We start from the raw sequence: 22,296 nt of genomic DNA, 5'->3' as shown, positions 1-22,296 counted from the left end.
TATATATTTAGGGTATGTTGCTTCATGGTCAAAATACAAACTGGTGTATTTTTTATTCGTTTCACCGCTTTCACTCGTTGATTCTCCAGCTCACTTAGTAGTTCATCATCGTTCATGTCAGCTAGGTCCCACGATGCAATAACACAACGGCAAGAATTAAGCGTAGGGTGCAGTTTAATTTCGATTTCTGTTCCATCTGATAAGTAAGTGAGATTGAGTAGCATTTCAATCTGCTTCGATTTTCTTGTTTTGAGTATGTATTGTGATCCCCTTTCTATTGTTCGTGCGCTTTCAATATGGCCAACTAGCGCTTCGATGCTTTTCCCAATTAGGACAGGTTTTTTTGGTAGCGGACCTCCATCTTTGCCTGTCATAAGTAAAGTTGTTACTGCTCCAAAATCATTTTGAGGGTCCAAGAATGCAGGAAAGCTTCTTCCGGGAGGTTCTCCGAAACCACCCCTCACTGCTGGAGGCCATCTGGCCTCGGTAGGATGAGGTATTTATTTATTCACCTTCTTGGGGCTCTTCGAACACAAACAAGTCGTTTTTTATTATTTTTAATCACACCTTTACACTACTAAACAACGGAACGGTTGAGTAAGCCGGTCCAAATACCATGTACCCCCGCTGGAATGACTTTCCTTAATCTGAACATATTTAATCTGAACCCCGTTGGTATGAATGCGTTCACATTAAAAACTAACCAAGCGTCATACACAATTGAGGGTTAAGTTGACCGGGCAAATTGAAAAAAAAAAAGCAAAGAACCTTAATACGTTTCCTCTTGCTCAGCAGTTTTGGCAAAATAGCTCATATGGAACTTATCTCTCTCCAACTCTCAAAATAGACCATTTTAGTTGATACTGTCGTGCAAATTTCCTCTTCTACAATCTGGGTATTCAGAATTTGCGCATATTCGACATGTTTTCAAAACGTTTGTTTTCGTCAAATCAAAACAACAAAGCCATAGGGTGCGCACCTGGCGCGTATGTGAAAATGAATAGAGTTACCAAATATTCAGATTAAAAATTAATTTACCTGATCTGAACGGGGTGTTTTTCAAATTAGCGAGGGTTGAGTGTACCACGAAATACACTAGGAAACTGATCGAGATTACGCGCCCGATTTAAGTCACGGTTTTCGTTGTTGCAACAATGCGACGCTACAACAAAACTAGCTTAAACGAAAAAACGATCAACGAATTGTCGAACCGAACTGTGATTCGACAGTTGGCTGCGACGACTTCCTAGTTTTTATGAACTGCCACATTCATCTATGAGCATTCGATGACTCGTGGAAGGAGGAAGTTCATATTAATATATAACTTGAGGGAATTACATTGGCAAGGCAAGTCTGTCGTCCTGGAAACCTAATAGGGATTCATTTTTAAAAGTTAAGGAAATTGCGTGCTGTGAAGTTTGGCGAGTAGCTCAAGCCGTGTACTGAGGCAAATTGTCTGATATTATTAAGTGCATAACTCTCAGTTACTTCATGGAGGTTGGGTATAAATTACGTCAGCCGGGATAAATGTTCGAAGTTGATGCACGATCCATGGTTGCGCGACCGAAACATTTTCTATGGAGATACCGTGAAAGCACCAGTCGCCGCGCATGTTTAGGTCGCCGCGCACTAGGTGATATTTTCATCAATTTCATCATATTGAGATCAAAACTCTTGATTCTATAGTCCAAACTCGTTTTTTTTCAGTCTTTGACCTTGAAGCGCGGTCAGGCATTAATATTAATATTCCTTTGAAACCATGGTTCTACAATTGATCGAAGGATGGTAGGGGAAAGTAATGAAAATAGTTGCGCTACAATGGCTCAGGACGTATTACTAAGGCAGGGCAAAAATAGCTGCACTTGATGGAAACAAGACAACGACGGCTTTAATGGGAATGGGAACTCCTATAAAATTAAGGTAAAATCCATCATAAAAGGTTAAGAGGAACGGAATATGAATCTCTTAGCTTCAAACGCTTACCATTTTATACAACATTGCGATAACTAGACTACTACGTGGCTTTATGACCAAGCACTTGACATTGTCTGATCTTGGAATCTCCAGAGTCAATTCGCTACTGCGTTTTACTGGCTGCCGTAAGCTGTCTCGGCAGGCAGAAATGAATCTTGGAGATCACCCCTCGGACCTAGTATAAAAGTAATGCGCTCAACCCCCTACAGATTACAGATACGTCCACTTCATTTTGCTTATTTCATATATCGCGTAAGAAATGCAGAGATTTATATTGAATTTTTGACGTAGGACTACGTCTTTGTTTACTGGCTGGGACTGGGCAAGGTGTAGAACAGAAGTGCGCGGAACGATTGGTTAGCAACCATCGACGTTGTTTATACATTCAACAGTTTCCGCTTTGAAAATTTCGGTGATCGTCAAGGGGAGCCTCCCCCCCCCAGCGGGGGTGAAAAACAAATTTCAACATCAGAAAACCTCTCTTGACTAACCTTGGGACTGGGTAGCACTTTGTGAAAACGAAAATGGAAGTGTAACGTCGGAATGAAAGATTTCAAATGCTAATAACTACCAAACTACTGAACGAAACTGAACAATTTATATGTCGTTGGAAAGATAAAATGATCAGCAATTTTAAGGAGGGGCGAAAGAGCAATTTTATGGACGGCGTAAGAGGGGGGGCTCCTATTCAAATAAAATACAAATTTCCTCAAAACTTGAGAACTATCAAGCAAATGGAACCAAATTTGGCATGTGGGTGTTTTTGGAGACAAAATTTTTTTCTATGTTGAATTGGGACCCCTCCCCACTTCAGGAGGGGGTGATCCCATATAAATGAAATTCAAATTTCCTCTCAACTCGAGAACTAATCAAGCAAATGGATCTAAATTTGGCATGTGGGGGTTTATGGAGGCATGAATTTATTTTATGATGGTATGAGCCCCTCACCCCTGTGGTAGAAGGATAAGAACTCTCATACAAATAAAACAAATTTTTGCGTATGTACCATATTTTCTGCTATGTAACAAGCGGTAAGCTGTGAAAGTAAACTAGTAAAACCTTTTTGGAGCTAAAGACAGTGAATCGACGCCGTTTACTTACGTGCCTGTTGCCATTCATGTCAAAAGAGAAGGACATTCGAATGGCACATCATACGTGCTTTGGCTTTAATGTTATTTGTAACCAATGGTTCTTTTAAAGGCCACAAGCAAGTAAAAGTAAGATGGTTGAAACATGTCAAGCTATGCATAATCATATTTAATACAATAATCTGGAGGCTGGTCATTCATTACTATTTCAACCTTTATGGTGCACACAAGTGATTTTTAACCCATTTCCACCCAGCGTTGCGAAAACGCAACGCACTTTCATTCGATTCTAGAGAAGGCCCGGTTTACGATATCAACTTGGACCCTGAGAAACAAAGAAAGAATGGAAAAAAATCTAATCGACCTGTTTTTGCTCAAAGGTCAGATGTTACATGTAACATAATTACAGCTATGACAAAACAACAGGTTTTTGCTATTTTTCAGACAGTTAAGGAAAAATGCTCATAAAACTCGATTTTGCCTCTATTAACGCCTGACCTATCAATCAGTGTTAGTAAGAATCGGTTGCTTGCCAAAAAAAAAACTTTGTTTCATAATTTTGATTATTTTTGTAATTTTAAGATAGGTTTGAACCTTTGCGTTGCGAAAACGCAACGCTAGGAAGTAAAGATATTCAAAATTTGCAACGGGAACGTTGGTTTTCGTTCGTTCGCTGCGGTGTTTCATTTGATGTCGTTGCTTTTTAGTAAACAAATGAATGTAAATTTTATCTTTCGTTTATTTAAAACTAGCTGACCCGACAAACTTCGTATTGCCACAAATTAACCTGTGTTGTACATAAATTATGAATCTCGGATGATCTTTATCACAATCTCGAGTTTTGCAAGCATCCCAGTGGGCGGCGCTTCCGTCTCTAACTATCGTAAAATAAATTCAAGACTCCAAAATCTCTCACATGCCAAATTTGGTTCCATTTGCTTGATTAGTTCTCAAGTTATAAGGAAATTAGAATTTCATTTGTATGGGAGCTCCCCTCTTAAAAGGGGAAGGTGTCGTAATTCACCATAGAAAAAATTTCTGCCATCTAAAACTGCCACATGCCAAATTTGGTTCCATTTGATTGATTAGTTCTCGAGATAAGAGGAAATTTGCAATTCATTTGTATGGAAGCCCACCCTCTTAATGGGGAGATGGGCCATAACTCGCTTTCTAAAGAAGAGAGGGGTCTCAATTCACCATAGAAAAAAATCTTGCGTCCAAAACCACTTACATGTCAAATTTGGTTCCATTTGCTTGATTAGTTCTCGAGTTATGAGGAAATTTGTTTTTCATTTGTATAGGAGCCCCCCCCCCCCTCTTAAAGTGGAGAAATCCATAGAAAATATACCATAGAAAATATTCTTGCCTACAGAAACACCCACATGATAAAATTGGTTCCATTTGCTTGATTAGTTCTAGAGTTATGAGGAAATTTGTATTTCATGTGTATAGGATCCCCCCTCCTAAAACGGGGAGGGGTCCCAATTCATCATAGAAAAAATTTTTGTCTCCAAAAACACCCACGTGCCAAATTTGGTTCCATTTGCTTGATTAGTTCTCGAGTTATGAGGAAATTTGTATTTCGTTTGTATAGGAACCCCCCCTCTTAAAGTGGGGAGGGGTTCTAATTCACCATAGAAAATATTCATGCCCTAGAAAACTTTCACATGCCAAATTTGGTTCCATTTGCTTGATCAATTCTCGAGGTATGAGGAAATTTGCATTTCATTTGTATAGGAGCCCCCCTTTCTGAAGTGGGGAGGGGTCCTAATTAATCATAGAAAAAAATTTTGTCTCCAAAAACACCCACGTGCCAAATTTGGTTCATTTGCTTAATTACTTCTTGAGTTATGAGGAAAATTGTGTTTCTTTGGTACAGGAGCCCCTCCTCTTAAAGTGGGGAGGGGTCCTAATTTACTATAGAAAATATTCTTGCCCTCGAAAACCTTCACATGCCAAATTTGGTTCAATTTGCTTGATTAGTTCTCGAGTTATGCAGAAATTTGTGTTGCATTTGCATGGGAGCCCCCCTCTTAGTGGGGGGAGGCGTCTCTAATCATCATAAGAACCCTGGCCCTTCACTGGCCCCAAAAACCCCTTCATGTAAATTTTCACTCCGATCGGTTCAGTAGTTTTCGATTCTATAAGGAACATACGGACAGACAGACAGAAATCCATTTTTATAGGTATAGATGACAAACAATGTCCATTTCAATTTTCGATCCGCAATTGTTGTGGGTTATGCGGACTTATTTTTAATAATGCCTTACAATGCCATATTCGTTAGTGCGCTAAGCCGGCAGCGTCACTAAATCACTGGTCACTCACGGCGGGTAAAGTGAGGCCTCCATTAGTGCGGTTTGTACTCCCCAACAGGTGTATTTATTCTTACAGTAATCTTCTACTGTGCGCTGATTGTGCTTGGTCGCATGAAGGTAGATGAATCTATCTTAATTCATGCTACGAAACTTCCTAAAGCGAAATTTCCCGTAATTACAAAACAAGAATACCAGCAATTCACGAGACTATTCATTTGAACAAATTGAATGGTGCGAAACGCAGGGTTGTTGACTTGTTGGTCGATACTAATAATGTGACTTGAACAGAATATTTTGCAGGAAGCCAAGAACTGGTTCCACCTGGAGGCGTTTTCAATTTAGCGTATATATTTCGAGATGGATTACTGGTAAACGGCACCGAGACCGACTTTCAGATTGTTTGCGTATGTCCTGATGCGGACTTAATTTGCTTCGACTGTCGGCAGTCGAACTTCTACCCACTGAGCAACTATCGGTGATACCGAACTGGTACCAGAGAATCTTGATGACAACGACAACGATGGTGGTTACCGAAAAACAAAAGGCCGAAACAGGCGGAGTTGTACTGGTCAGTTGGGTCAGTTGAATCCTAAATATACTTGGGATGAATGTCTTCGGTTGATGTTTGAACAAAATCTGCCGACTGATTCTGCTGGACAGATCGACACGGTACGTGAGTTGATATACGGAAATTCAGAAACAGCGCAATGCCAACGGGGAAATGGAGCAAGCAGAGGACAAAGCTTACGCATTGGCGTAGTTTAGTACGCCATGCGTCAAAATGAACTATGGTAAAACGGCTTTTGAGCTTAAGACTCCAAAGATAGGGGAAAACTCGGTTGCAAAAAAGCGCCCAATTCAAACTGGTGTGAGCAAAAATTCAATATTCTCAGCAGCTGGTAAGTCTATTAAACAATGATTTCTCACAAATGTACATACCTCTCTTTTTTACAGCTTGAAACTACAGCCGATTTTCGTGCACAAAATTGTCCCCAGCCATCTGTATAAACCTTCCTCCAAAATTAACGCTCCTGTTAAGCTTGTGAAGCTAATGGAAAATTATGTTAAACTACAAGGAGACTAGGGTCTGTCTGAGGTGAGACTTAATTATTTATTTATTTATTTATTTACTATTTCATGGGGCTTTCAACCGTTGGTTGGTTCGCCCCAACACTTAATTATGACGATTGAACTATTGTGTGGAATGATTGATTATTGTATGGAAATGATGAACGATTCAATTTAAATCGCTGTATTGTACGTACCGCAAGCAAATGTTTCTTTGTTATGCCGCGGTGTCATCTTATCCGGAGTTTTCATTTCGAAAATCTATACCTAGGCAAAAACTCATTTATCATACTTTTCCTATTGATTACTACATGCCAACTTTCTTTTCCGTTTTTCTTCTATAGGAGACAATGAGGAAGCTGCTGATGAGCAGCAAACATTACCACAGGAACACCAACCGAACTCCTCATCCGGTAGCGGCAGCAGCAGCAGTTGAAGCACCAAAAGTAGTAGCACATCAAACAGCACCCGAAACAGATATGATAAACTCTCGTCCGCCATCGAATCAAATCGATCCGGAAGAGGATCCGCCAGCAGCACAGCATCCCTCTTACGAAGATTCTACACTGTCACCAACGGTGGCAGCAAAAAGTAGTCGGACATCATCTGTAGATTTCCCTACTACATCTCCAACCGCTTCGAACCAGAACCCGCCAGAGATTTGTCTCTTCCAGAAAAGGTGGAAATAAAAATCGAATCCGACCTACTGATTGAGAACCAACAAGCTGCACCCGAAGCGGATAAGGAAAAAGAGAGTAAATCTCCAAAGCTCACCTTCGCTCACCTTGGACCTATGCTTACCTATGCTTAACATTGCTTAACTAAACATTGCGATAGATCTTAAAAACATCACCGTCAGTTGAAAAAATCGATCGAATCGGACTTCCCCGGAGCCGCTCCTCAACCACAGCCAGCTGCAGTCATTCGAAAGTCATGCAAGGCCGAAAACGTCACAATCCCAATCAACTTTCATTTGCCCCCTCAGATATCAGTGTCCATGTGTGGACTATGTGGAATTCGCTTTTCGTCCGCTTCAACGTTGGAAGCTCACCAAACCCATTACTGTTCTCACTGCAAGGATACCGACGAGACTGCCGGAGGTGTTAAAAACTCACGAACGGGTCGGAACAAGGCTGCCAAAACCGGTAAACAGTACGCCTGTACTCAATGGTCGTACAGCGCAGACAAGAAAGTCTAAATCGGCACGTGCTCCAATCATCACCGGCGCTTAGTTGCAACACTTCTAATGGTGAATAAGTACCGCTAGTCAACAGCTGCATCTGCAATTTCAGGCACAAGCAGCATCCGTTGTGCTTCAACACACGGCAGCAACAGATTCAGCAGCAGCAGCCCCCCAGGTCGATCGTTACTGCTCTAATTGTGACATTCGATTCTCCGGTACCAAGACTTATCTAGCACACAAGCAACACTATTGCAGCTCCTGGCACCGAGAAAGGTAAAACTAGACTAACCCATTCACGACCGATTCTAATTAGTTTTATCCTTTTACAGTCAGTCCAACAAAAGCACACCAAAGCTTCCACAAAAATCGGGTTCTCAGAGTACTCCGAATGTAGCTAAAACACCGCCAGTAACAACGCATCAGCCATTCTTGGCAGCGCACTAGAGTGAGAAAAAAGAAGCAAAATTTTCAATGGGAGCTTTTATTAGATGGTTTTGAATACTTTACTGTACTGGCATATCTTATTAGGTACGTGTTTTACGCACAACGATGTATTCGAAAAACTTTTAGCGTTATTTAAGAAATATTTAAGATTTTCAAAATGCCATCTTTCCAGATCGCACTAACGCTGTTTGATGCTTGCCATGCTTCGGCCCTAAGTTTAGCTAAGAGAAGGTTGAAAAATAAAGTCGCGTTACGAATATGCGTTCATTTTTTCATAATAATATAAATTTTTTATTTGCGTTGCATAATAACCACTGCTGAGCAGAGTAAAAATAAAAATAAAGTTATTTAGGCAACTATATATTATCAATTGGCCCAAATAGGCATAACATGCTCTTTTTGTTTCGTTTTTTGCTCTTTTGACTACAGCGCCTCAGCCTAACGAAATTCGAAAATTTGGTGTAGGGCAATTAAGAATTAATCATTATTGACAATATTGCCAAAGAACGTATTTATAGCTTTTCATTTGTACTTATAGCGCTATAGAGCGCTACATATGTGGTTGGTAGCAAAAAGCGCGCTCTTTTTCCTACCAACGGGGAAGCAGCCCTGTCATAAATATAAAAGATTAAGCTATACGTTCTTTAGCAACTTGTCGATAATGACTAATTCTACAATTTTCCTATACACCACTTTTTCGAATTTCGTATGGTTAAGGCGCTGTAGTAAAAAGAGCAAAACCGAAGCGAAAAGAGGGAGCCAAGCATGGGCCAAATGGGAATATTCTTTTTTGTGGTGTATAAATTTCATAAGACGATGTAATGAAATTTGATTTTTACTCAAGTGGTTTCATAAGGTAATGTAATGGAATTTTCTTTTCCTTCGAGTGGTTTCATAAGGTGGTTGAATGAAATCCTTAAAACAGCATTGATCTATTCATAAGGTTACATTTGAATGTTCAATCGGTTTGAAATCAAACTACAAAAGGCTTCAGATAGAATTTCATAGTGACATTTTATGAAAGCCATAATCAAGTAATTATGTTTCTATTCCATAAGGTAACTTGATGAAAATTTTATTTTTGCCTTGTGGCAAATTTTCATAAGGAATTTTAATGACTTTCACTCTGAAATTTTCCTCAGTGTACCACACCCGTCGCGTCGGTATAAATTCGCGAGAAAAAGCACTAAAATCACACTTTCGTAAGTAAATTTCGTACACTTACGTATGCAAATTACCGGATTTATGCTCGTCGCCAAATGTTTTAGCAGGCAAAGGGAAGCGAAGCGATTAAATAAAAAACCGGCACGAAAAGAACACAACACTCGTCGCGTTGCTTGGCTAGTACAAACTGGCTGTGGGTCAAAGTGAACTGCGATTTCAACTCGCGACGCGACTCTGTTCGGTTCCGCGTTCTCATGGTACCGTTCGGCGGGGGTTCATTCACGTGCTTGACGAGCTAGCGACAGCGATGAGCGACATCAAATCTGCGGATGTTTGTGCACGCATAAATTAGGGTCTTTTTCTTTAACTCGCGACGCGGGTCACCCCACAGAACCAACCTTAGAAAGCTGCAATTGGTGGTACCTAATAACGAATCTTTTGAACTTTGGTTTTATTCACGGAATAATAGTCAAAATGGGTAAAAAAGCCCAAATTAATGCTTCCACTGAGGCTGTAAAGATATTTAGAAAAGTAAACAAAATACGAAATTGTTATTGAAATCCAAAAATAAAAGTAATTTGACTTACTTAAATGACCTGTGTCCGCCAGCCCGGTAGAATTTACTCACTTTACTTTACTGTAGTCTGCCCCGAAGTCTACGGACTCTTTCTGGTTCTCTGCTGAAAATAAATAGTTTTGGCTACTTTTTCGTCGGACATTCTGGCCACGTACCCAGCCAACCGCGGAATGCCACATTGTACTACCTTCACCATCCCTAGTAGCACAGTTGTTACAAATTAGTTGTGGCAACCGATATGTAACTAATTTTAATCACAAATGAGTTGCTGCAACTAAAAGTGCCAAATGTGTGCTGCTTGGTATCTCAGTATATTTGAATGCTTGATACAGCTCGTAATCCCTGCGTCTGCACCGCACTCCATTTTCCATTTTGTCACCAAGTATAGATCGCAGAATTTTACGTTAAAAAATCCGAAGTACTCGTCAATCAGCTTCCTTTAATGTCCGTAAATGTAAATGAATCATGTCCGTAAAGGGCTACGTAAAGGGAAGATTTATGAGCCTCAGATCGATATCATTGGTCGACGACGGTCTAGATGACGGTTATGGCTTCCAGTATTTCTGCTGCGTTAAGGTTCAAACACAGGCAATTAATTTTCATGATGGTCATGATTTCCGCTGAGTGTGTACATACGCATACAATGCACACACCACTAAAGCACTTTTTCTTCCCGATTTTGAATAGCCCTACCGTAATTTCTACAACTTGTTTCTGAAAAAAGAAACAGTTTATACAGAAAATATATCCCACTTTTGTTGAAAAATATCTTGTATCTTCCAATAATCCTCTCAATGAAAAACAGTAGTGAAAATTAAAAAGTTTGCTGTACACCGCGATTGTGTTGTTTACATATACACGAATACGTTGTACTCTTTCTACTACCACTTATGCGGAATTATATTAAACCAGCGATGCCAAGTTTAGTAGTAGGGTAGTAGTAGTAGGGGAAAGCCACCATCATTTCAAGGACTTGCCAATGTATGTGGGTAGAATTACAGTAGATCCAAATTTGATTATCAAATGAATTTCACACTAATGCTGTTACAGAAGGGCCAAAAGGGATTGGGCGGACCCACAAGCAGAGGCACTTGTGCGCATTCCGGGGTTATAAGAGTCGCCTTCCAGCATTAGGATCCTTCCATGTAATAATCAATTTCGCTATACCAACTTTAACCCACGTGATGATTTGTTTGTTTTGAATTGAGAAGTGCCATATTTGCTTCAGACCTTAAGGATTCAGGTTGGCAATCCACTCCGTCATCCAGCCTTCCACATTTATGATATCAATAATAATACTGTTAATATATGATATGATATTAAGATGAAATGTGGTATAAATGATAAAAATAGAACAATCTCACCAGCAGTCCTTCGTATGGAATAGAGTAGCGTCCTTTGGGTTCCATAAATGCTTCTTATTTAATTTTAATTTTTAAAAGTTAATTTAATTTTTCATTCTGGTATCCATGTGCAGTATTAAAACTCGTTTTGGCCAGTTTTTACTATATAGCAGGAGATGCTTCATAAGCTAAAACGAAAAAAATAATTAAAATAACTTATTAGGCTTACCTATTAGCTAGGCCGTGTGGCTCCGCCGTCTGCCCAAAACCGCGGTTTTGAGACCAGGCAGCCGGGAACCACCCAGCAACGCACCTCCTAGCTTGGCTACTCAATAGAGCATTACCAGGTATGGCCACGTGGAGGCGCTAGGTAGGGGCTTGGGATGGCTAGAGCTATATTGGACGCTCATTTGCCTTCCCCATTTCATACCCTTAAACCAGCGATGCCAAGTTTAGAGCCAATACTTTTGTGACAGTTTTTATCAAATCGTTGTTTTTTTTCGAATTACTCTCCATTTAAGTAATTACAATCTAATGTTTTACTACTAAAAAATAAAAAAAATCAAAATTGATTTAAAAATCCATGTAAAACACAATTATTAAACCGTTATTTTTTTGATCCAAAATATTAATGTGGATGTACAAAAGCCATAAACTTGGCTCCTATGCTAGATTGGTTTCTACCTGAGATAGACATTACCATGAAAGGTTGTAAAATTGTCTGAGAACATGTTGCTTATTCAAGAATCATAGTTAATCTAATTAGCTTTTTCATGGTACTTTGAATAGCAAACGTCTTCATAAAAAAGGTACGAGTTACCATCGTTCTCGTTTCAATGTTGCGATGCATTTTGTATGAGTCTGCTGAAGCATTTTCAACTGACGTTTTTGAAATTTTGACTATGCGGTATAGCGTAGGCGGAAAGCTAAGGCTAAAGCTTTACTACGAGAGGTAAATAAGCGCCTCAAGCAAGCGGATAGATAGAGTCAGTAGAATTATTACACTGGCCCCGAAGTTTTCCTGTACTCTAACAGCCGGCTGCAAAGTCTGTCGATAAAGAAGGGTAATGTCTAATGACGGTTTAAGCCCACGGCTTTGCTTTGCAAGCAAGCGGATCCGGGAATTGAATTGATGTCCGATAACCGGTAGAGATGATGATTGTAAAGAAATTATGAAATAAGCTTTACGAAAGTGATGCGAGGAAAAGTTGATAAAATTTACCGGGATCGCACGTACACCGGTTAGTATGAGTGCAAGCCACCAAAATCAAGTGAAAAAAGCGAAGCTTTGGCCTTAACCGTCCTTCTAAGACTTGACCCTTTTTTATCGACAGGCTTCACAGCATTGGCGTAGCTAGGAAGGGTCCGCGCAATTACCAGATGTCCAGATGTCGGGTCGGGAGTACAACCTGTCCGCGCATCACGTCTTTATTGATTTCAAAGCAACATACGATACAGTCGACCGAGACCAGCTATGGCAGATAATGCACGAACACGGTTTTCCGAATAAACTGACGGAACTGAGCAGAGCTACATTGGAGAGAATGTTGTGTTTCGTGTGCATCTCGGGGATACTTTCGAGTTACTTTGAGACGCGGCGAAAGTTGGGACAAGGTGACGGCCTATTTTGCATGCTATTCTACATCGCACTTGAAGGGGTGATCCGACGAAATCGGAATCTAGGACAAGTGTTCTAAACGTAAATGCGGCCAAGACCAAATACTCAAAGGAAACAAACGCGTGCCTCTCGCGGACGGTAACTGTTGATGGCGACGAAGTAGAAGTGGCAGATGGGTTCGTGTATTTGGGATTGCTGGTGCACAAGGACAACAACACTAGTAAGAAGATCTAGTTGCGCATTTAAGCGGGAAATTAGGCTTCCTTAGCCCTTCGCAAAACGCAAGGCATACGCTATTTTCGAGCGGAAGGTACTGCGGACGAAATTTGGCGGAGTACAAACTGAAAGCGGAGAGTAACGGAGACGTATGAATCATGAGCTACAAGCACTGTTTGGAGAGATTGCCATCGTCATCTGGCGAAAGTCAGTAGGCTACAGTGCGGCGAAAATAGTTCTCTTTAACAACTGTACTACTGTTTTACCTGACTCACTGCGAATATGCATGTTATTGAAATAAAACGTCACCATGCGTTTTATTGGTTTATAACGCATATGCAGCTAATATCGATAACAACCGATTTTTTATAAGTTGTGCTTTTGTTATTGCATTTAACTTGTAAAAAGTTGCATAAATAACAATTCAGTTTCACAATACAATTATTGCGTACTACTAGCACTTGCAATATAACGTTTAAGTACGTTATTTTTAGTGATCAAAATCAACGATATTTTCGATACAAGGGCGATATTTTTCGAAACCTTTCGAACCAACACGATACCGCGAATACAACGCTATGCGCAGTGAGTCAGGTAACACAGTAGCATCAGGAACAGGGAGGCTCAACGTGATGGCTCGACCAGGTCGAAAGTAATATGTGACTTCTGTGAGTGGGAAATTTGCGACGAGTGGCCCAAGATGTAGTTGACGCTTGAAACAACATGAGTCGGGGGGGGGGGGGGGGGGCTACAAAGCTACTGACGACGACGACAACTACGCTTTTGCGATGCCTAGTGAAAAAGAAAATATCTACACAGCGGGAACATACACAGAGTTTTTTCCCGGTTTCCAATTCCAATGAGGAAAATTTATGGAGGGGGCCTGCAGAATTCTGGAGGACGTCTAGCTACGCCAATGCTTCACAGCCTGCTATTGATGCACAGAACAGTTACGGGGCTAGTGCAACAATCCTACTGACCCTATCTATCAGCACCGCCTAGCTTTGCATATAATATTCATGTAAACCCAACCGCTTAGTTGTTTTCGAGGTATGATGCCGGTTTAACAACCCAGTCGTCGTATTTTCGAATCTCGAGAGCTTTATAGAGTCAGTAGGATTGTTGCACTAGCCCCGTAACTGTCTTGTACTCTAATAGCTGGCTGTGAAGTCCGTCGATAAATAAGGGTCAAGTCTTAGAAAAGACGTCTAAGCCCGAAGCTTTTCGCCTAGCTGAGATTCGAAAATACGACGACTGGCTTGTTAAGCAGCATTGTACCTCTAAACCAACCAAGCGGTTGAATTCACGTGAATGTTACATGCAAAGTGCGGTGGATGAGAATTATCTATGTTTTCACGTAAACTGGACGTGACGATTTTTTTGGGTGTAGGGAGTATTCCCGGTCGCGCCGTCACGCGTCATTTTCAAACCTGAAACACTGTCAAGTAGCGCCTCAATCGCAAGAAAATTCCAAGGCAATCCGTGTCAATATATCCAGCAAGTACTTTTTTCATTACTTATTTCATCAGCAATAATTATATGCAATCTTGTCTAATAGTTATAGGGTCGTGCCTCTGTGCATCAAACTGTACGAGAACATCTACAATGCGATCAGTGGGGCAAGTATTAAATAGATCGACATAGGGGGGCTCCGTAGCCGTAAGGTTACCGAGTCTGCTTTGACAAGCGAGTGGTCGTGGGTTCGAATCTTAGTAGAATCAAGCCATTCGCTGTCAAGTGACTTTAGCATGGGTTTATTCTCAGGCCCCTCCATTTACCCTTCCTTCGTGCTGAATTCTATATTTACCCTCTGAAGCCTCTTGACAGTGCAAATGTCCCTCCTATAGTTAAGTGTACTGGTCAGAGGTACGAATGAGTCCTCGCCAGGGACGGCTATAATATGGGATAGTGCTGGCAGCGAGTAATGAGTGGGTAAAGTAGATCAAGCTTTGAAGGAAGGGTAAACCCCAATACACGCAAGCACGCATACAATTTAAAATAAGCATATCGCTCACTCAATAGCGATTATAGCAAAAAGAAATGTAGTGCAGGTCATACAGCAAACACCCGGGCGATATTACAATAGATCAACTATACTGGTCGCAGTAATGAGTCCACACATGAAAAAAAATAGATCGACATTTAGCATGCTGCATAATAATGTAAGACGGCACACGGTACTCTGCACAAATTGCTGTGCCGGAAATATAGACATTTGAAGTTGGAGTTTCTTCACCATTCTCCACACTCGTCCGATCCAGCTGCTATGGATAACAACTTCTTTCGCAATACGAAAAATTTTCAGAAGAGCAACAATCTAATTTCTATTATTTTACTATAACAAAACTTTCATATGATTTCTCCCAATTCCATCCATTTCCATCTTAGTGTGATGCAAAAAATTGTCTTAGAATGGTGAAGTATGAATAAGCCGATTCAATAGCCTAAAATTGTGGAACATTTGAATTCACGAAGATGTTTTGGGTTGCAGTTGGTATAAAGCTTATTTACCATGGCGAAGCTCGCTCTGTTTACGACGAAGAACTTAGTTGCTGTAAGGTATGCTCCCCGCTGTGATCTCAGCATAACAATCATCAGTAAGCGTTGTTCATTGACAGGTCTATTATACCAGCAAGTTTCGTAGACGGCATCGGCAATAGAAGAACTCTAGAATAAACCAATAGAATTGACAGAGAAGTCGACTTCTCAAGTTATTCAATTTTCTACCGCTTCCGTCAGCTCTGTGCCTAGCATTGAGAAGGAGAATATTAGAAAAAATGTATACCAAACTGAAACGATCATTTTAACTAGCAGTTGACCTCCTCCTGCCTTTCCGGAAAACTCCGTCTTATTATTCATATTCTCATTGAAATGTTTTCGACTTACTATTGTCAGCACCATCATCGTAGTGCAAAGCGAAGCAATACATGATCCGTAAAGCAACAGCAGTAATGGACTGAAAGCTCTTTTCAACCGCTCAGCACTCCTGTGACAGTGGTTTAACAATGGTTAACAATTAGGCTAAATTTTCATTCCAGTTAAAGTTCACCTGTATGCAGTCTCCTGCATCATGATGATTTCTTCCAACTTCTCACCAAATAGTTCATCATCCCGAAGCCCGTCCAATCTGCCAACCTTCATTCGTATGGTCTTAAACAAACAAGAAACATGGTGCACCATGCACCAGTTGAAACTATCCTGTACGCCTGCAACTAGGGTAATCAATTGTAGATTTACCGAACTGATCAATGCCATTGGTAACCATATCCAAAAATTTGATGTAAAATCAAACAATACGAAACTGAAACGAGATGAACTAGCTTTAACCACTCTAATCACGGCTTCAACATCGGACATACTCTGCTTCTACACATAATGACAGAGATGGAACGCCTTCAGTTATTGTATATTTGATGCAAGTGATGACTATAGGTACAATGGAGTAGATCAAAGCCGATACTATCTCGGAAAGTAGGTAGATTTTGAAAAACCAATTGGTGTAGCTGCGTAAGTTAAGTACTTTGACATCACTTGAGGAATCAACGAAACAACGCTGCAGCAGCATTTGTACCTCATGATAGACCTGCTCCAACAATGGGCGATAGTAAATTACACAAATAGTTTGAAACAGTATCCTGCCAATAACGGCCATCTCTAGTAAGGCTTTTATCACTTCGCGAAAGCCGGCCTGTTGGCGGCAGAGAAAAGCAGCTGCCGGAACAGTGTACCAAACGACGATAACAAGATAGGACAGTATAGCTTTCCATAATCCTAAAGTTCCGTCGGACTGTGTCCAGTATCCAAGGGCTTGCAGAAATGTAACAATCAGCTCCATCACCCTGATAGTTCCGGATGGGGAATGAAACAAATGGACGAGTTTTGGAGGATTTCAGCTGTGTACCATTGACACATGACTATATTTCCTTCATTCCCTCGGTGTTAGCACACTAATTCCATGGAAATGACTTAATTCTCTGCCTGCACCTGACATGAATCGAAGGATGGGAAACTGTGAACGGCATGTGAAATATAGCACCCGTTTTTTCGTTAACTACGGTTGGAAGTGATTAAGTTGCCGCCATAAGTGGTTTTGTGCTATTTTTGTATTTTATTTGTTTTATGTTTTTAACATTTCTGTAAATTTTTGTTGTATCACTTTTTGCCATTTTGTGTACTCTTTGACGGATTTCGCGCCAAATCGACCAGAGGTTGGCGTGACCCTTCAGAACCAAGTGCAACTTGGTGGATGTAAAAACCTCGTCTAATTAGGACACTTGGCATAAATAATTTTTCAGACATTGCTCCACACTAACCAGTGGAAATGGCTCAATTTTTTATAAAAATATTATTCGAAAATTATAAGATCCATAAAATATGATCGATGTGTGACTTTTACTAAATATTTTGAATTTTCATTTAAAAATACTGAAAAAATAAAACTAAAAATTTACACTGAACATTGAAAGAAAAGTATTTAAAAACATTGAGTTGCCAAAATTGACCATCCAGAAATGGATGAAACTTTTTTTCGAGACAGATAATTATGTGACCTACAGTGTGACACAGATATATTTGAACGAAGATCATTTAATGCTTGCAGCAACATATACAATTAATACAATCAAACTAAGACGATGTGTGTGTGGCATCATGACTTAAGTCTTACTTGACGTAGTTTCATTTTCGTATTGTATCTTGTTTGGTGTGCACGTACCAGAGTTTGAGTTACGGCCGTTGATAATAAATAAATTGTTAAACGGCGGCATTATTTTTCGTGACCTCAAACATCACGGCATAAAAAGAGAATTTATGTACTATACACTAAAAAGATTTGTCGATCCGACACTAAAAAGATCCGTTAAAAACCGCAAAAAACCGGAAGAAAACGAAGTGTTAGAACTGCAGAGGTCAAAAAGGTTGTTCGAGAACCAATTCGTCGCAGTTGCGACCGGTCAGCACGAAAAATGGCAGTTCTGCTGAATATCAAAAGGAAAACTCTTCGTTAAATTTTGAAAATGATTCTGCATATGGAATCATTCAAAAACCGTAAAATCCATGGATTAACGGAAGCAAAAAACAAAAAGGCGACATCCATTTAGTACGTCACGCAAATTTTGACCAAAATCAACCCCCCCTCCCCCCCTTGTCACATTTCGTCACACATTCGTGACCCCCCCCTGAGAAAGTACGTCACGTCAGGGCAACCCCCCCCCCCCCCTTCACAACAAAAAAATTAAATATTCATTACAACCTTTTTGCCTTTCTACTATATAAATATATAGTATAAAGGTATAGAAATCACTTGGAAAACCGAAAATGGAAAGAAGGTCCTGCGGGCCGAATGTTATATACCATTCGACTCAGTTTCGAAAACTGAGCATTTTCTGTGTGTGTGTATGTATGTGTGTGTGTGTGTGTGTGTGTGTGTATGTAACGCTTTTAATCTCACTCACTTTTCTCGGAGATGGCTGGACCGATTTTAATGTTCTTAGTATCAAATGAAAGGTCTAGGTGTCCCATTGGTCGCTATTGAATTTCATACTGATCAGACTTTTAGTTCAAAAGTTATGTATAAAAATACGAAAAATATGGGACTTCATTATCTCATAGATCCCTTAACCGATTTGAACAAAATTGATTGCATATGAAAGAGGAGCCTTACAAACCCTTAACTTCCAAATTTCATGATGATTGGACTTGTAGTTTGAAAGTTACATAAAGAAATGTGAAAAAATAGTATTTAAAACATATTTTTGTAACATTTAAGAATTAATTCAATGAAAAACATCACACATTTTATTATTATTTGAAAATTACTGCTGAGATCTATCAAACGAAACCGAGTTATTTAAAATCGGACGGTTCATTCAAAAGTTATTCAAACTTTAACACTTAAGCACCGTATATTAAACCGTTAAAACGTGTGAAACCAAAACGTATCAATCAAATGTTGATTGTATTCAATGTGTACGATGTATGTATGTATGTATGTATGTATGTATGTATGTATGTATGTATGTATGTAAGTATGTATGTATGTATGTATGTATGTATGTATGCATGAATGCATATATGTATGTATGTATGTATGTATGTATGTATGTATGTATGTATGTATGTAAGTATGTATGTATGTATGTATGTATGTATGTATGTATGCATGAATGCATATATGTATGTATGTATGTATGTATGTATGTATGTATGTATGTATGTGTATGTGATGACCATTTGCAATGAAATTCAAGAAAAGTGAGAAACATGTCAATAGTCAGAAGTTTTTGAAGCCTCTTAGTGGAATACGAACTCTGAAATAAAAGAAAAGAAAAAAACTTTTACCGACTAAATTCCACTATTTAATATTTATTCGCGACAGATACGTATACGCTTTGAAATAAGACACTGATGAAGCCTGCACGTCGTAGGCGAACTACGTATCTGTCGCAAATAAATATTAAATAGCGGGATTCAATTGCAAGGTTTTTTCTTTTCTTTGATTTTAGATTTCAATTGTCATTTTCTTCACTTGCTGTTACTCACAATTGTACACGAAAAGCAAAAAGCGGAGAAAAGCAGTTAATTTAAGTATATAAGTATAGTGGTGTATAGGATCAAAATACTAGTGAGTTGATTTTTCCTAATAAATTTATACAAATTTCAAACAAATTTTGCGCATCAATATATGCTCTTTTCAATCCATAGATACTAGAGCTTAGAAATGTTAAATGAAAAATATGAAGTAAACGTTGCACGGTAGTAACTTTGTAAGATTTGTTTTCGTTAGTGACATTTTAAAGGACAGATGTCTTATGTCATGTATCATGTTTTAATAAATAAATCAAAAATGACAAGCACTGGAAATCATATCGATCATATTTCCTATTCTCAAGCATGTTTATGGTTCAGCTTTTGCACTATTTTTCGACCTCATCTTGTTTTCCTAACCCTCTAACATTGTAAAAACGATGCGATCAAGCTAATGACTATCTTTTCATGAAAGTACATTCAAAAGAAGCTCAAGTTTTGATTTCCATGCAAAAATAATTATCTGAAGGAGCGCCAGCTAAGAAAAAGTTCCATTTCTCTTTTTCATATCTAATGCTCTATTCAGTTATTTTTTTGATTCAGATATATTGCACAATTGAAGCCAAGCAAACTAATAGTAAAATTTTGAGATTAATCATTTTGTTGTCGAAATCCTTTTTCTTCAAAAGTGAAGTATATAATACTTTTTCTGAACTCTTGGTTTTCAAAGATGCTAACTTTTGAACGCATGGTATTAATATCAAAATATCAAAAAAAAAATCTACCCTTTGGGCTAAAACCACTAAAAAAAATATCAAAAAATCTGCTATGAACATATATTTCATATTGTCAGTTCAAAACAAGTTTCGTATGTGGCTCTGAAACCCAAAAGTTAAGGCCGACCGATTATAAAACTAAATAAGGTGTTCATCAAATAACATAAATGACGCTTACAAGTATTTACGCACCCAAAGAAGCAAAAATATAATTATTCTACGCAATACATTGTGAATTTTACTGGCAAATAAGGATTTTGAGGAATACGGAACGGATATTTAAAAATATAGTCAAGTTAATTATAGATGTTCCTGAGAAATTAAATAATGATTATTGTGGCAGTAGAAAGGCTAGGTCACGCCGCTAGGTGGATTAATTCGGGTTTTATTTAAAGCTGTCAAATGAATTTCAGCAAATAAAAAAAGGAAAATTTTCGAGCTTATAAGTCATCGATTCACGGATTTTGAAGATGATCTTTAATTGCTGCAATCGGTTATGCTTCAGAAGTCGTTGATGTGCCATCGATTAATGTTTCGCGCATATCCACGCCCTTTACATTCATCCACTCAAATTCGTCTGATCTAGCTTAAAGAATCAGGACTTCCTGCTGACGGCTTGCAGCAACACGCCTTGGAAGAACCTTTCTGACGGATTTTGTCATTTTGTGTATTTCTTCAATCGTGTAATCATTCAACACTACCTTGGATGTGAAATTTAATCCGCAAGTGGCTTAAACTCTATTCTTCAGGGAGCTTTTGAGTGAGGGGCAGTATAAATTATACCGAAAAACCTTAAAAGCAATCGTGGAACTTCGGTATGAATATTTGTTCATCGATTGAGTTCAGCACGAATACCAAGGAAAAACATTGCCAAGGGTCTCTGGTAGCATCCCGTAACCCTTCAGGAGTTTGTGCGACTGCTATTTGCGGTTGCGAAAATCTTTTAGGCAGGACGGTACTCAAGCAGCTCTTCAGCGGTGTACTGCATATTCTGTAAAGCCTTAATAGAGCGTTCATACTACATAGAATAAATGAGTCCTGTTCATACATATGTTCATACATACATACATATGTTCAAAAAAGTGCTCATTCAAAAAATTTAACTATTTGTTTTAAAATCCATCAGTACGTTAATTTTTTAGAAGCCTTCAATAGTTGTATCTTAAAATGAAGGCTAAATTATAATTTCCCGAATAAATTTTCCATTTGATTTTTTTCATGTGACGTCACATAACTTCATACCCCCCTCCCCCCTACGTCACAAATCGTCACGATTAGGTCAACCCCCCCTCCCCCCTATAAGCGTGACGTACTTTATGGATGCCCCCAAACGGCAGGAAAGATGTAAACTGCTGCTCAGTCGGCACGGTGTTTCAGAAGTGATCTTTTCTGATGGGAAATTGTTTGTTCTTCAAGCACCCCATTATGCTCAAAATGATCAGTTGGGGTCGGTTTCGATCATGGACGTTTCAAAGTACAAACGGAATGTACGCGATACCAAAATTCATCAACGGTCATGGTATGGGGAGTCATTTCCAAGGAAAGGAAACTTCCTCTATTATTTATTGACAAGGCTGTAAAAATTAATGCAAAATACTATCTGGAAATGGTCTTAGATTAAAATTTGATGCCTTACGTTCGGGGAGTGTATGGTGAACGAGATTACGGCTTTCAACAGGATGGAACTTCAGCCCACACTGCAAATCTTGTGAAGACGTGGTGCAAAGCCAATCCGACGGATTTCATATCGAAAAATAAATGGCCTCCAAGTTCTCCCGATTTGAACCCACTGGATTTTTGTATCTGGCGGTACATGCAGCAGAAGCTCAAGGCTCTAATATGGCAATTTCCCATTCCTAGAGAAAGGTGGAGATCGGGTTCGGGGATCAATCCCAACGTTAAGTCATTTAAAACCGACGGCTACCTTCGGAAAGTTCCCAAGTGAAAAGCTGATCATCCGCGACTCTAAAGTTTGTGTATTCATCAGGATTTTTTGAAACTT

General features: G+C 39.3%; 1 protein-coding gene across 1 annotated transcript; it reads right to left on the bottom strand.

Annotated features, from left to right (window-relative positions):
* Nucleotides 1–15,377: 15,377 nt before the first annotated feature.
* LOC128745443 (odorant receptor 49b-like) lies at nucleotides 15,378–16,134 on the bottom strand. Its single transcript, XM_053842518.1, has 4 exons — nucleotides 16,043–16,134; nucleotides 15,721–15,979; nucleotides 15,505–15,660; nucleotides 15,378–15,437 (listed from the first exon to the last, which is right to left on the bottom strand). The coding sequence occupies exons 1-4, from the start codon at nucleotides 16,132–16,134 to the stop codon at nucleotides 15,378–15,380; spliced, it is 567 nt and encodes a 188-aa protein (XP_053698493.1).
* Nucleotides 16,135–22,296: the final 6,162 nt, after the last annotated feature.

The sequence above is a fragment of the Sabethes cyaneus genome, chromosome 1, assembly GCF_943734655.1.
Source record: "Sabethes cyaneus chromosome 1, idSabCyanKW18_F2, whole genome shotgun sequence".
In the NCBI taxonomy this organism is placed as follows: Eukaryota; Metazoa; Arthropoda; class Insecta; order Diptera; family Culicidae; genus Sabethes; species Sabethes cyaneus.
Note: the sequence above shows the minus strand (reverse complement) of the source record. Positions and strands in the feature narration are given on the sequence as shown.